This window comes from Nerophis ophidion, linkage group LG25, assembly GCF_033978795.1.
Source record: "Nerophis ophidion isolate RoL-2023_Sa linkage group LG25, RoL_Noph_v1.0, whole genome shotgun sequence".
NCBI lineage: Eukaryota > Metazoa > Chordata > Actinopteri > Syngnathiformes > Syngnathidae > Nerophis > Nerophis ophidion.
The window spans coordinates 3,011,920-3,026,638 of NC_084635.1; the positions used below are offsets into that span (position 1 = coordinate 3,011,920).

The following is a 14,719-nucleotide window of genomic DNA, read 5'->3' on the forward strand; positions in this document are numbered from 1 at the left end:
GCAGCTGAGGGGAAACAGCACTCAGGGAGAAAGACAGGAAACAGACAAAATAAGAGCGCTGATCGGAAATACCACACACAGAGGAAAAAACTAAAACACAAACAAACTGTCAGGGGCAAGTCTGACAGGTGGGACAACAACATTATCATTTTTATTTTCGTACCAATTCCCTGTTTTTCCGAAATCTCAGGAATTCCAAAATACCCATTCTCAAATCAAACTGTTAGTACACCTTTTTTTTTTTTTTAAACGATTCCAAGAAATCCAAAGACCAACCTATCTTGGACAATGATGCCAGTATCAATACTTTCCAAAATTTCCGTTTTTCACCAAATTCCCAAATTTCCAGGAATTTTCCCACTCAAATTAATGTAAGTATTCATGGATCTACAATCACCTAAATTCTTAAACTGTTTCGCATTTTTTAAAACCAATTCCACCATCCACACCCTTCCATCACCAATTCCAGGAATTCCCAGAATTCCCTGTTTTTGAAAGCTATATTTTCACCTCTTGCTGGAAGGTTTTGGCAGCCCGTATTTTTTAACCCTTTTTGACCATTCCACCTTCAAAACATTCCTCTGAGTGGGGACAACAACATTACCATTTTTATTTACCTAAAAATTCCCGGTTTTCCCGAAATTTCAGGAATTGCGAAATACCCATTCTCAATTAAAACTGTACATCAAATTTTCTTAAATGATTCCGAGAACTCCAACAGCAATCCATTCATATCATTTTGGACAATGGTACTAGTAACAATACTTTCCGAAATTTCCGGTTTTCACGAAATTCCCAAATTTCCAGGAATTTTCCCACATAAATTAATGCAAGTATTCATAGTTCTACAATCACTAAAATTCTCAAACTGTTTCGCACTTTTTGAACCCAATTCCACCATTCACACCCTTCACTCACCTTGGACCACCAAACTACCAAGTAAAAAAAAATTCCAGAAATTCCCAGAATTCCCAGTTCTCAAAAGCTATGTTTTCAACTCCTGCTGGAAAGTTTTGTCAGACCGCATTTTGGAACCGTTTTGACCATTCCACCATCAAAACATTCCTCTTAGTTGGGACAACAACATTACCATTTTTTTTTCGTACAAATTCCCGGTTTTCCCGAAATTTTAGGAATTCCGAAATACCCATTCTCAAAACTGCACATCAACATTTTTTAATTGATTCCGAGGAATCAAACACCAACCCATTCATATCATCTTGGACAATGTTGCTAGTATCAATACTTTCCGAAATTTACGGTTTTCATGAAATTCCCAAATTTAAAGGAATGTTACCACTCAAATTAATGGACGTATTCATAGTTCTGCTATCACTTAAATTCTCAAACTGCTTTGCATTTTTTAAACCCAAGTCCACCATTCACACCCTTCTTCCCTCACCTTGGACGCTTTGAATCGGATGAAAAAAGTAGAAGGTAGAACGAGCGAAAATCTGGAGAAAAAGTAGAAGAACATGTAGATAGATAGTACTTTATTGATTCCTATCCATCTATCTATTTACTTGTCCTTCTACTTTTTCTCCAGATTTTGACAAGTAAAAGAACAAGTAGATAGATAAAAATCAATAAAGTACTATCTATCTATCTATGTACTTGTTCTTCTACTTCTTTTCCAGATATTGGCTCGTTCTACCTTCCACGTTTTTCATCCGATTCAAACCGTTTCAACTTCAAACTGTTCAGCCTATTCGGGAATCGCGGGCTTTCCCTTGACAAAAAGTCCAAAAATTCCAAGAATTCTAGGTTTTACAGGACATTTTTCCCATTCAAAATTAATTGGCCATTTTTCAAACCTGCATTATTACCACATTTTCCAACCAATTCACACCATTTCACCTTGAAAGTATTACACTCATCCTGGAAATTCAAATTATCATTTTCCAAGTTAAAAAAAATCCAAGAATTCCTCCCCAATGTATTCTTTTTTTAAACCCTATTTTGACCCTTTTTTCTGGTGACTACTCTTTCCACATTTTTCAACCCATTTCAACCCTTCCACCGTCAAAACAATCCTCTTAATCAGGACAAAACACAAAGTTGTTTTTATGAACTGTAAAAATTCCCAGTTTTCCCAAAATTCCTTAATACAATTTCTCAATTAAAAATGTTACTATTTCAACATTTCTCGACCGATTTGAAAAATTCAAAAAACCAACCGTTTCAACTCATTCAGACCATTCAAATCTTTTAACATTCTCCCAAAAATTCCCGCTTTTCCCAAAATTCCTAGATTTCCGCTAAATTCCTATTGAAATGAACAGGACATTTTTCAAAGTTCCACAATTTCCACATTTTTCATCCGATTCAAACCGTTCCAACTCCAAAATATTCGGTGTGTTGAGGAATTGTATGCTCAACATTTATTTTAAAAAATCCTGGATTTTCAAGAATTCTTAGTTTTCAGAGACATTTTTCCCTATTCAAAATGAATTATCCATTTTGTAAACTTCCACAATTCCCACATTTTTCAACCGAGTCAAACCATTCCCACATAAACACATTCCAATCATACAAATAAATTGTTCTTTAAACTGAAACAATTCACGGTTTTCCGAAATTCCCGGAATTCCTTAATACCATTTCTCAATTAAATATTTTACAACTTCAACATTTCTCAAGCGATTTGAAAAATTCCAAAACCAACCCTTTCAACTCACTCAGACCATTCAAGTTTTTAACATTCTCCAAAACATTCCCGCTTTTCCCAAAATTCCATTAAATTCCTATTGAAATGAATGGGACATTTTTCAAAGTTCCACAATTCCCACATTTTTCATCCGATTCAAACCCTTCCAACTCCAAAATATTTAGCCTGTTGAGGAATTGTGTGCTGTCCTTCAACAATGATTAAAAAAAAAATCCCGGATTTCCAAGAATTCTCAGTTTTCAGGGACATTTTCCCCATTCAAAATGAATCGTCCATTTTTTAAACTTCCACAATTCCCACATTTTTCAACCAAGTCAAACCATTCCAACATCGACACATTTCACTCATCCAACTAAGTTGTTCTTTAAACTGAAACAATTCACGGTTTTCTGGAATTCCCGGAATTCCTTAATACCATTTCTCACTTAAATATTTTACTACTTCAAAATTTCTCAAGCGATTTGAAAATATCCAACACCAACCCTTTCAACTCATTCAGACACGTTTTTAACATTCTCCAAAACAGTCCCGCTTTTCCCAAAAGTCCATTAAATTCCTATTGAAATGTATGGGACATTTTTCAAAGTTCCACAATTCCCACATTTTTCATCCGATTCAAACCGTTCCAACTCCAAAATATTCAGCCTGTTGAGGAATTGTGTGCTGTACTTCAACAATTAGAAAAAAAATTCCAGTTTTTAAGGACATTTTCCCAATTCAAAGGGAATTATCCATTTTTTTAATTTCCACAATTCCCACATTTTTCAACCGATTCAAACCATTCCAACATCAACACATTCCACTCATCCAACTAACACTTTGCAGAGTTTCAAATCAAATTCTGTTTTTCTTGGAAATTCAAACTCTTCAACATTCAAACTATTCTTACGTTCACACTACACTTTGTCAGCATTTCAGTTCAACCTCAGCATTGGAGCATTCACACGCTATTCCTTTAGAAATTGCCTCATCTAGTTTTGATATTATATCCTTATCATATGAGAATCAGCACCTCCAAGCCCGAGTCCATGGTTCTCGCCCGGAAAAAAATGGAATGCCATCTCCGGGTTGGGGAGGAGACCCTGCCCCAAGTGGAGGAGTTCAAGTACCTAGGAGTCTTGTTCACGAGTGAGGGAAGAGTGGATCGTGAGATCGACAGGCGGATCGGTGCGGCGTCTTCAGTAATGCGGACGTTGTACCGATCCGTTGTGGTGAAGAAGGAGCTGAGCCGGAAGGCAAAGCTCTCAATTTACCGGTCGATCTACGTTCCCATCCTCACCTATGGTCATGAGCTTTGGGTCATGACCGAAAGGATAAGATCACGGGTACAAGCGGCCCAAATGAGTTTGGGTCTCTCCCTTAGAGATAGGGTGAGAAGCTCTGCCATCCGGGAGGAACTCAAAGTAAAGCCGCTGCTCCTCCGCATGGAGAGGAGCCAGATGAGGTGGTTCGGGCATCTGGTCAGGATGCCAACCGAACGCCTCCCTAGGGAGGTGTTTAGGGCACGTCCAACCGGTAGGAGGCCACGGGGAAGACCCAGGACACGTTGGGAAGACTATGTCTCCCGGCTGGCCTGGGAACGCCTCGGGATCCCCTGGGAAGAGCTAGACGAAGTGGCTGGGGAGAGGGAAGTCTGGGTTTCCCTGCTTAGGCTGTTGCCCCCGCGACCCGACCTCGGGTAAGCGGAAGAAGATGGATGGATCCTTATCAAGCGGCTTGAAATACGTTTGCTGGTAAAATGTCATATGACGCACACTGTCATTTATAAATTGCCATTTTACACGCAGCTTCATGCAAAATGGGGACCCCGCAGATGGATGCTGCTTCTCAGGAGGAAATGGAAACATAGAAGATATAACATTTTGAGTACTAATTTGTTTGGTCTCTAATGGAATGCACAGCGGGTGTCACTAAAATGAAACACGTGGGACCATCAGACTGCAGTTATTCCATGAAGTGTCTAATTAAAAAGGTACAGTGTGTAATGTAAAGGCGTGCACTTACATGTGGACGTGTGGAGGTTGGAAGCGGCTCTGGTTGATGTTGTAATGCGTAAAGGCCTGTGTCGGGTTGGAGCTGTACTCATCCACCGTGATGGTCACTTTCCCATGAGCCATCCTTCCGCCGTTTGTGACATGAGACGCCGTGCGTTCACCGGGATTCAGCAGCGGTCCGTACTGCGCACATCCTTCGGGCCGGCTTAGACAAGCCGGGGTACGTCGCCCTGGGAAGCAGCGGGCGACCCAGCACTCTGCAGTCTGCACCAACAAGAGACAAAGGCAGGCACCTGCTTTATTGTATTCCTTTTAACTAAACAACCAAATTCCTTTTAACCATATAAACCACATTGTAAAGTTCCAAAAGATTTAAGGTTAGTATAATTTGCGGATGATACAACATTGCCGGCAGTAAGTCCAACACATTTCCAGTGAGGGTTGGACTCCGCCAAGGCTGTCCTTTGTCACCCATTCTGTTCATAACTTTTATGGACAGAATTTCTAGGCGCAGTCAAGGCGTTGAGGGGTTCCAGTTTGGTGGCCGCAGGATTAGGTCTCTGCTTTTTGCAGATGATGTGGTCCTGATGGCTTCATCTGGCCAGGATCTTCAGCTCTCGCTGGATCGGTTCGCAGCCGAGTGTGAAGCGACCGGAATGAGAATCAGCACCTCCAAGTCCGAGTCCATGGTTCTCGCCCGGAAAAGGGTGGAGTGCCATCTCCGGGTTGGGGAGGAGACCCTGCCCCAAGTGGAGGAGTTCAAGTACCTAGGAGTCTTGTTCACGAGTGAGGGAAGAGTGGATCGTGAGATCGACAGGCGGATCGGTGCAGCGTCTTCAGTAATGCGGACGTTGTACCGATCTGTTGTGGTGAAGAAAGAGCTGAGCCGGAAGGCAAAGCTCTCAATTTACCGGTCGATCTACGTTCCCATCCTCACCTATGGTCATGAGCTTTGGGTCATGACCGAAAGGATAAGATCACGAGTACAAGCGGCCCAAATGAGTTTGGGTCTCTCCCTTAGAGATAGGGTGAGAAGCTCTGCCATCCGGGAGGAACTCAAAGTAAAGCCGCTGCTCCTCCACATGGAGAGGAGCCAGATGAGGTGGTTCGGGCATCTGGTCAGGATGCCACCCGAACGCCTCCCTAGGGAGGTGTTTAGGGCACGTCCAACCGGTAGGAGGCCACGGGGAAGACCCAGGACACGTTGGGAAGACTATGTCTCCCGGCTGGCCTGGGAACGCCTCGGGATCCCCCGGGAAGAGCTAGACGAAGTGGCTGGGGAAAGGGAAGTCTGGGTTTCCCTGCTTAGGCTGTTGCCCCCGCGACCCGACCTCGGATAAGCGGAAGATGATGGATGGATGGATGGACAACAGCGTTTTGTTCAGTAGAGAAAAACCAGAAGCTACTTCAAAGACTAACAGAAGAAATGAACAAAAACAGACTATCTTTGAATCAAAGTAAAACTAAAATAATGCTATTTCGTTACAGTAGAAGAGAAAGTCAAACAGAAATACAAATACACGGAATAGAAAATGAAAGAGTTAATGAAACCAAATTTCTAGGTATAATAATTGATGAGAAATTCCATCCATCCATCTTCTTCCGCTTATCCGAGGTCGGGTCGCGGGGGCAGCAGCCTAAGCAGGGAAGCCCAGACTTCCCTCTCCCCAGCCACTTCGTCCAGCTCTTCCCGGGGGATCCCGAGGCGTTCCCAGGCCAGCCGGGAGACATAGTCTTCCCAACGTGTCCTGGGTCTTCCCCGTGGCCTCCTACCGGTTGGACGTGCCCTAAACACCTCCCTAGGGAGGCGTTCGGGGGCATCCTGACCAGATGCCCGAACCACCTCATCTGGCTCCTCTCCATGTGGAGGAGCAGCGGCTTTACTTTGAGTTCCTCCCGGATGGCAGAGCTTCTCACCCTATCTCTAAGGGAGAGACCTGCCACACGGCGGAGGAAACTTATTTGGGCCGCTTGTACCCGTGATCTTATCCTTTCGGTCATGACCCAAAGCTCATGACCATAGGTGAGGATGGGAACGTAGATCGACCGGTAAATTGAGAGCTTTGCCTTCCGGCTCAGCTCCTTCTTCACCATAACGGATCGGTACAACGTCCGCATTACTGAAGACGCCGCACCGATCCGCCTGTCGATCTCACGATCCATGATAAATGATTGATTGATGATTGATGATAAATTGAACTGAACTGAACTAAATTGAACTGGAAATCTAATGTAAAAATATGCAACATAAAGTAGCAAGAAACACATCAATAATGAATATGATCGATGGGTTGTACTTGTATAGCACTTTTCTACCTTCAAGGTACTCAAAGCGCTTCCACATTCACACACTGATGGCGGGAGCTGCCATGCAAAGCCCTAACCAGGACCCATCAGGAGCAAGGGTGCAGTGTCTTGCTTGCCCAAGGACACAACGGACGTGACGAGGTTGGCAGAAGGTGGGGATCGAACCAGGAACTCTCAGGTTGCTTGCACGGCCACTCTCCCAACAGCGCCACGCCGCCCCCAATAAAGCAAAACCTACACAGTGGCCTAGTGGTTATAGTGTCCGCCCTGAGATCGGTAGGTCGTGAGTTCAAATCCCGGCCGAGTCATACCAAAGACTATAAAAATGGGACCAGTTACCTCCCTGCTTGGCACTCAGCATCAAGGGTTGGAATTGGGGGTTAAATCACCATAAATGATTCCCGGGCGCGGCACCGCTGCTGCCCACTGCTCCCCACTGCTCCCCTCACCTCCCAGGGGGTGATCAAGGGTGATGGGTCAAATGCAGAGAATAATTTCGCCACATCTAGTATGTGTGTGACAATCATTGTTACTTTAAGTTTACTTTAACTTTAAAAGCAAAACATGTCCTAGAACCAAAAATCACTCCATATTCTTTACTGCTCGCAAATGTTACCATATCTGAGTTATTGTGTAGAAATATGGGGAAAGAACTACAAAAGTACACTTCATTCATTAACGATGTGACAAAAAAAGATCAGTTAGAACAGGGGTCTCAGACACGCGCACCTTAATATGAAAGTTTAATGTTAGTGTTTGTAAGGGGCGCTGGAAGCTGGCAGACCCGGCAGCGATCCTGTTCTGTCTCCCTGTAATGTTTGTCTGATCTTGAATGGGATTGTGCTGAAAATTTTCATTTTCCTGAAGGAACTCTCCTGACGGAATAAATAAAGTACTATCCAATCCAGGGGTCGGGAACCTTTTTGGCTGAGAGAGCCAAAAAGCCAAATATTTTAAAATATATTTCCGTAAGAGCCATATAAAGGTTGTTTTTACACTGAACACAACTAAAGACGTGCATTTTTAAGTAAGATCAACATTTCTAGAGTATAATAGGTCTTTTATTCTTTGTAATCACATTGTCATTCTGAAGCTAACTGTGGAGGGGGCGTGGCCTGCGGGCCTGCAGTGAGAGGTGCGTAGATGGCCCACCTGGGCCTTGTTGTCTAATCACCTGTCGCTCTGTTATAAGCAGCAGCCAGGAGGAGAGATGGGGTTGGGGATGGAAAAACTGAGAGACTTTTTGAAAAATAAAACAATATTGTAACCCTGAAACAGGCTCTCATGTCGATGCTTGGGTGTCTGAAGAACCCCCAGGAGGGCAAGCACCACACTAACCAATAATAAATAAATAACTTCTTACCATTAACGCAACTTCTTGAACAGGTGCGGTAGAAAACAGATGGACGGATTAAAAATGCATGAGAATGTTTTATATTTTGAACATTATTTTTAACACTGTGATTACAAGTGGAATTATTCATTACTTATCATGTTAAGTAACGTCAGCTCAGATTTATCTGAGAGCCAGATGCAGTCATCAAAAGAGCCACATCTGGCTCTAGAGCCATAGGTTCCCTACCCCTGATCTAATCTAATCTAATCTAATCTAGTGTGGCCCGCGAGTTTTATATGAATGGCGCTTGACAGCGTTGTGTTATTTGGGCTAAAAATGGCTCTTTCAAAGTTCTGGTTTGCCTACCCCTGCATTAGTGGAAAAGCGGTAAATGAGTGAAAGGGTCAGAGACGTTGCCATGGACACGAGGGTTTTCTTCCGTGCCTGGCTGCAGTCACACCGCGACACCTGTCCGTCAGTAATAACAGTCCCCGATAACCTGGACCAATTTCAAACCGTTGTTTTTTTTATTGTTTAATTTGCATTGCTTCACACGATGAAGACTACATATATTTCTATATGATGCCAGATAACACTCCGGGAGCCGTCACTTTTTTGCGCTTGCTATCCCACTATTTTCCTGGCTATTCACCACCGACCGCTGTGTTGCTGTAGAGAGGAAAAGCGGAACGACACACATTGCGGAAATAACCTTATTCTCCAAGCATTGGCTAAATAGAAATATATTCCACAACCCCAAACATTTCTTTTTCAAAGCCTGCAGTGAAGAGAAGGGTTAGTGATGAGCAAAGACAATTCCAGGAAAAGTGGGAGATGCAATATTTCTTTGTTGAGCACAGCGGCAGCCCGATGTGTCTTATTTGCACAGAGAAAGTTGCGGTGCACAAGGGATACAATTTGAAACGTCATTGTACAACTAGACGTGCTGAGGAGTATGCAACATTTTTTGGAATAAATCTTTTCTTGCGGCCCAGCCTCACCCAGACTCTGCGTGCAGTGGCCCCCGGGTAAATTGAGTTTGAGACCCCTGGGTTAAAATAACACCTAATGTTGATTATAGAGAACATAAAAACCCTTTTTTTATTGAATAAAAAATACTGAAATTCCACGACAGTGCATTTGAAAACAGCTCAAATTATACACAAAGCAAACTATAACAAAAGAGGAGAAATATAATCTTAGAGAAAAATGTAATTTAAAACATTTGTACGAACGTACAACACTTAAGACCTTCAGTATATCTGTATTTGGATTTAAATTATGGGATGGATTAAGCAAAGAAATCAAACAATGTACGAATATGATCCACTTCAAGAAACTCTTCAAACTTAAAAGCGTTTACAAAGTAAAAAGAAGAAGAACCATGATTAACATTCTGAATTTATCTCATCCATCCAATTATTTTGTAGATACTTTTACTCATCTCACCATATGAAATATAACTTACTATTTTTATGGTTATTATTTATGGAGTATATTGCAGGGTTTCCCACAGTGTTTTCTTGTTAAATCGGCCTCCTTAACAACAAAGAGCCACCGCCTAAACTAAAGTCATAAAAATATATATACATATATATGTATATATATATATATATATATAAATATATATATATACATTTTTATGTTTTGTCTTGTCTCACTTCTCAGTGTTGGATTCTATTGAATAAAAAATACTGAAATTCCAAGATAGTGCATTTGAAAACAGCTCAAATTATACACAAAGCAAACTATAACAAAAGAGGAGAAATCTAATATTAGCGAAAAATGTAATTTAAAATATTTGTACGCACGTACAACACTTAAGACCTTCAGTATATCTGTATTTGGATTTAAATTATGGGATGGATTAAGCAAAGAAATCAAACAATGTACTAATATGGTCCACTTCAAGAAACTCTTCAAACTTAAAAGCGTTTACAAAGTAAAAAGAAGAAGAACCATGATTAACATTCTGAATTTATCTCATCCATCTAATTATTTTGTAGATACTTTTACTCATCTCACCATATGAAATATAACTTACTATTTTTATGGTTATTATTTATGGAGTATATTGCAGGGTTTCCCACAGTGTTTTCTTGTTAAATCGGCCTCCTTAACAACAAAGAGCCACCGCCTAAACTAAAATCATTTAAAAAAAAAAAAATATATATATATATATATATATATATATATATATATATATTATTTTTTTTATGTTTTGTCTTGTCTCACTTCTCAGTGTTGGATTCTATTGAATAAAAAATACTGAAATTCCATGATAGTGAATTTGAAAACAGCTCAAATTATACACAAAGCAAACTATAACAAAAGAGGAGAAATATAATCTTAGAGAAAAATGTAATTTAAAACATTTGTACGCACGTACAACACTTAAGACCTTCAGTATATCTGTATTTGGATTTAAATTATTGGATGGATTAAGCAAAGAAATCAAACAATGTACTAATATGATCCACTTCAAGAAACTCTTCAAACTTAAAAGCGTTTACAAAGTAAAAAGAAGAAGAACCATGATTAACATTCTGAATTTATCTCATCCATGCAATTATTTTGTAGATACTTTTACTCATCTCACCATATGAAATATAACTTACTATTTTTATGGTTATTATTTATGGAGTATATTGCAGGGTTTCCCACAGTGTTTTCTTGTTAAATCAGCCTCCTTAACAACAAAGAGCCACCGCCTAAACTAAAGTCATAAAAATATATATACATATATATATATATATATATATATATATATATATATACATTTTTATGTTTTGTCTTGTCTCACTTCTCAGTGTTGGATTCTATTGAATAAAAAATACTGAAATTCCATGATAGTGAATTTGAAAACAGCTCAAATTATACACAAAGCAAACTATAACAAAAGAGGAGAAATATAATCTTAGCGAAAAATGTAATTTAAAACATTTGTACGCATGTACAACACTTAAGACCTTCAGTATACCTGTATGTTGATTTAAATTATGGGATGGATTAAGCAAAGAAATCAAACAATGTACTAATATGATCCACTTCAAGAAACTCTTCAAACTTAAAAGTGTTTACAAAGTAAAAAGAAGAAGATCCATGATAAACATTCTGAATTTATCTCATCCATCCATTCATTTTCTCGATAATTTTACTTATCTCACCATATGAAATATAAAATACTTCACTAATTATTATCTATTTATTTATTTTTATGGTTATTACTTATGGAGTATATTGCAGGGTTTCCCACAGCATTTTCTTGTTAAATCATCCTCTTGAACAGCAAAGAGCCACCGCCGAAACTAAAGTCATAAAAAATGTTATAAAAAAAAATACATTTTTATGTTTTGTCCTGTCTCACTTCTCAGTGTTGGATTCTTCTCTTGTTGCCTTATTTGTATTTGACTTACTCCAAGTAAGCAAATGCTTACTTTTTGTCTTTGTAAGTCAATATTTACTAAGTTAAAATAATAGCATAGTCAGTATCTCGGGAAACTAGGACTGCGTTGTTTCGACTTTACGGAAAAAATATTGAGATATATATCGTATATTATATATTATATATAGTGGTCTCTACTCCCCTGGAGAGACCACCTTAACTAAGAATTATTCTGGGGCAAACACTGTATTGCAGGGGTGTCCAAAGTGCGGCCCGGGGGATATTTGCGGCCCGCAACTAATTGTTTACCCGCCCGCCACACATTCTGGAAATGCTATTGCAAAAATAAAAGAGAACACTTAAAAAAAAGGGACGAGAAAAGGTTGCAATTTTGACACAAAGCTGCCATGCAGGCTGTTTTTTTCTTTTGTCTTTCTTTCTTTATTTTTTTTTTGCCCTTGCTCAAAAAAAGAAAGACAAAAAAATCTATGTTGTAATCAATTATTTTCAAGGCTCCAATTATTTCACTTGAAAATGTCTGTGTTGTAAATATTGCATATATTGTGTGGTTGCCATATAAAAACATCAACGTTTTCTTTGACAAAAGAGCATAAAACAAACAAAATAACAGTTCAAATGTAAAAATCGATAGATTTTGATCCTGTAACTAATGTGTTGAAAGTAAAAGAAAAACCTAATAAAAATGTATCACTTTGAGTGGAGCACCCTTTGGATCCCAAATATATTTATTGGTATTTTTTTTATCTTTTCACTGTTAGTACTCAAAAAATGTAAAGTAATTCAAATCAATGGTGTCCTGCATTATTGATCTTTTAGGGCAGGGGTCGGGAACCTTTTTGGCTGAGAGAGCCATGAAAGCCAAAAATTTTTAAATGTATTTTTCGGAGAGCTATATTATATTTTTTAACACTGAATACAACTAAATGCGTGCATTTTTAAGTAAAACCAACATTTTTAGACTATAATAAATCTCAGAATAACATTGTTATTCTGAAGCTAACCATCCAGCCATCCATTTCCTACCGGTTGTCCCGTTCAATAATAAGCAAAGTGCTTCTTAGCATCAATGCGACTTCTTGAATGGGTGGGGTAGAAAACGGATGGATGGATTACAATGCATGAGAAAGTTTTATTTTTAACACTGTGATTACCAGCGGAATTATTCGTGACTTATCGTGTTAAGCAATGTCAGCTAAGATTCATCTGAGAGCCAGATGTGGTCATCAAAAGAGCCACAGGTTCCCTAAATTCTGCACATTTCAGTTTTACTATATAAAAAAAAGTAGTTTTTGACAGAAAAGCCATAAAACCTTTTTTTGTATTACTTTATATCAACTTGAAGTTGATATAGAGATTTATTGAATAAAAAATAATAATAATTTGACTTATTTTTAACATTTTAATGACTGAGACCCTTTATGGTCTCCGGGACCCTCAAAGGTAAAATAAAAAAAATAAAAAAATCCATAGATTTTGTTCTGGTTTGAAAATGACAAAATATCAAACTGGCCTCTGCACCCTTTCATTTTTCCATGTGCGGCTCTCAGTGGAAAAAGTTTGGACACCCCTGCTGTATTGTGAGTAAATTGAGAACAGGAAGTGAACAAAAGTTTGAGCGACTGCTTTGTAAAGGAAAAGGGGAAGGATTAAACAAGCTCTGCTTCTCCCTACTCCTTTTCGAACATGATGAATAGAGAAACTGGAAATTGTGATATATCATGCATGTTCCAAATAAACTCAAACTCAACTCAAAAACAAAACTTCTTTACGATTAATTTCTTCGTGTTGATGTAAAAGTACACAAAGTTAGCTTTACCGCTCCCATAGTACCAAAAAATGGAATTATACAGGCACCTATTTGAAAAAAATAGTGATAAAACACGCAAAAACATCAATTTGGAATCATGCTTGTTAATTCCGTGCTGCAAATAAATTGTAAATGCAACCACAAAAAAAGCGAAAAACCTCAAAGTAACAACTAAAAAAGCCAATCTTCCATTGAGTAAACTCCTTGAATATTCTTGCATAACAATAACTGTTTGTTTAAAAAAAGAGAAAAAAAAAGAAAGATTGGCTAATGAATTATTAACCCGAGGGGAAAGAATTAAGGGCTAAGAAGAGGAGTGTGCATCTTCAGCTCTCACTCACCCGGCAGCTGCTTGGACCCTGAGCCTCCCTCCTGTCTGACCTCCCTGACTGATCGTAAAGTGCCCGCTGCAGGCTTTGGCAAGTGTTTTATACCACAGCCCCCGATGCAGACGCATCAGCACAAAAGGGGTTGAACGAAAAAAAAAAAAGGAAAGAAAAGAAAATAGTCCAGAATTGATAGTCTTGTCATCTTTTTCTGTTTTGTTTGGAGGGAAATCACAGCTCCAGGGGTTTTATTTCATGCTTAGCTAGTGAATACCTTCCATTTTCACAACAATCTGTCTCGACAATATTGCCTGCTGATAATAATTAGTGACGTGCGGGTCGATACAGAAAATACCCATACCGCCGATACCAAAGCGTTACATTGTAGAATCGATCTTCAAACCAAAATATCGATACATAACTCATTTATATGGATAACAGGAACACAAATGATCTTTTTCAACCTTTTTTTGAGCCAAGGCACATTTTTTGCGTTCAAAAAACCAGGAGGCACACCTGAAATCATTAAAAAACAAATCTCAGTTGAAAGTAAAACGTCGTCGTCGCAATTGTCGTCATACAACTTTAAACCATAACCAAGCAATATAGGTCTTGTCTCAAAGTAGGTGTACTGTCACCACCTGTCACATCACACCCTGACTTATTTTGATTAGATTAGATTAGATAGTACTTTATTTATTCCGTCAGGAGAGTTCCTTGAGGAAAATTACAATTTTCAGCACAATCCCATTCAAGATCAGACAAACATTACAGGGAGACAGAACAGGATCGCTGACGGGTCTGCCGGCTTCCAGCGCCCCTTACAAAAAAGATGACATACAGGTAAACAAGGGGGTGTGAAGAAAAGAATAGAA

At 39.2% G+C, this 14,719-nt stretch overlaps 1 protein-coding gene across 4 annotated transcripts in view; it reads right to left on the reverse strand.

The window, feature by feature from the left end:
• The window catches only part of mpped2a (metallophosphoesterase domain containing 2a), a 276,284-nt gene that overhangs the window by 183,915 nt on the left and 77,650 nt on the right, over window positions 1-14,719 (reverse strand). For 3 of the 4 annotated variants that reach the window (XM_061887744.1, XM_061887742.1, XM_061887743.1), the window contains one exon: window positions 4,673-4,926. In XM_061887744.1, coding sequence (XP_061743728.1) covers window positions 4,673-4,785 — 113 coding nt within the window. In that variant the 5' untranslated portion in view covers window positions 4,786-4,926. Of the gene's footprint in view, window positions 1-4,672; window positions 4,927-13,859; window positions 13,882-14,719 lie in introns of those variants that run through there. The other variant, XM_061887745.1, reaches the window with a different exon arrangement.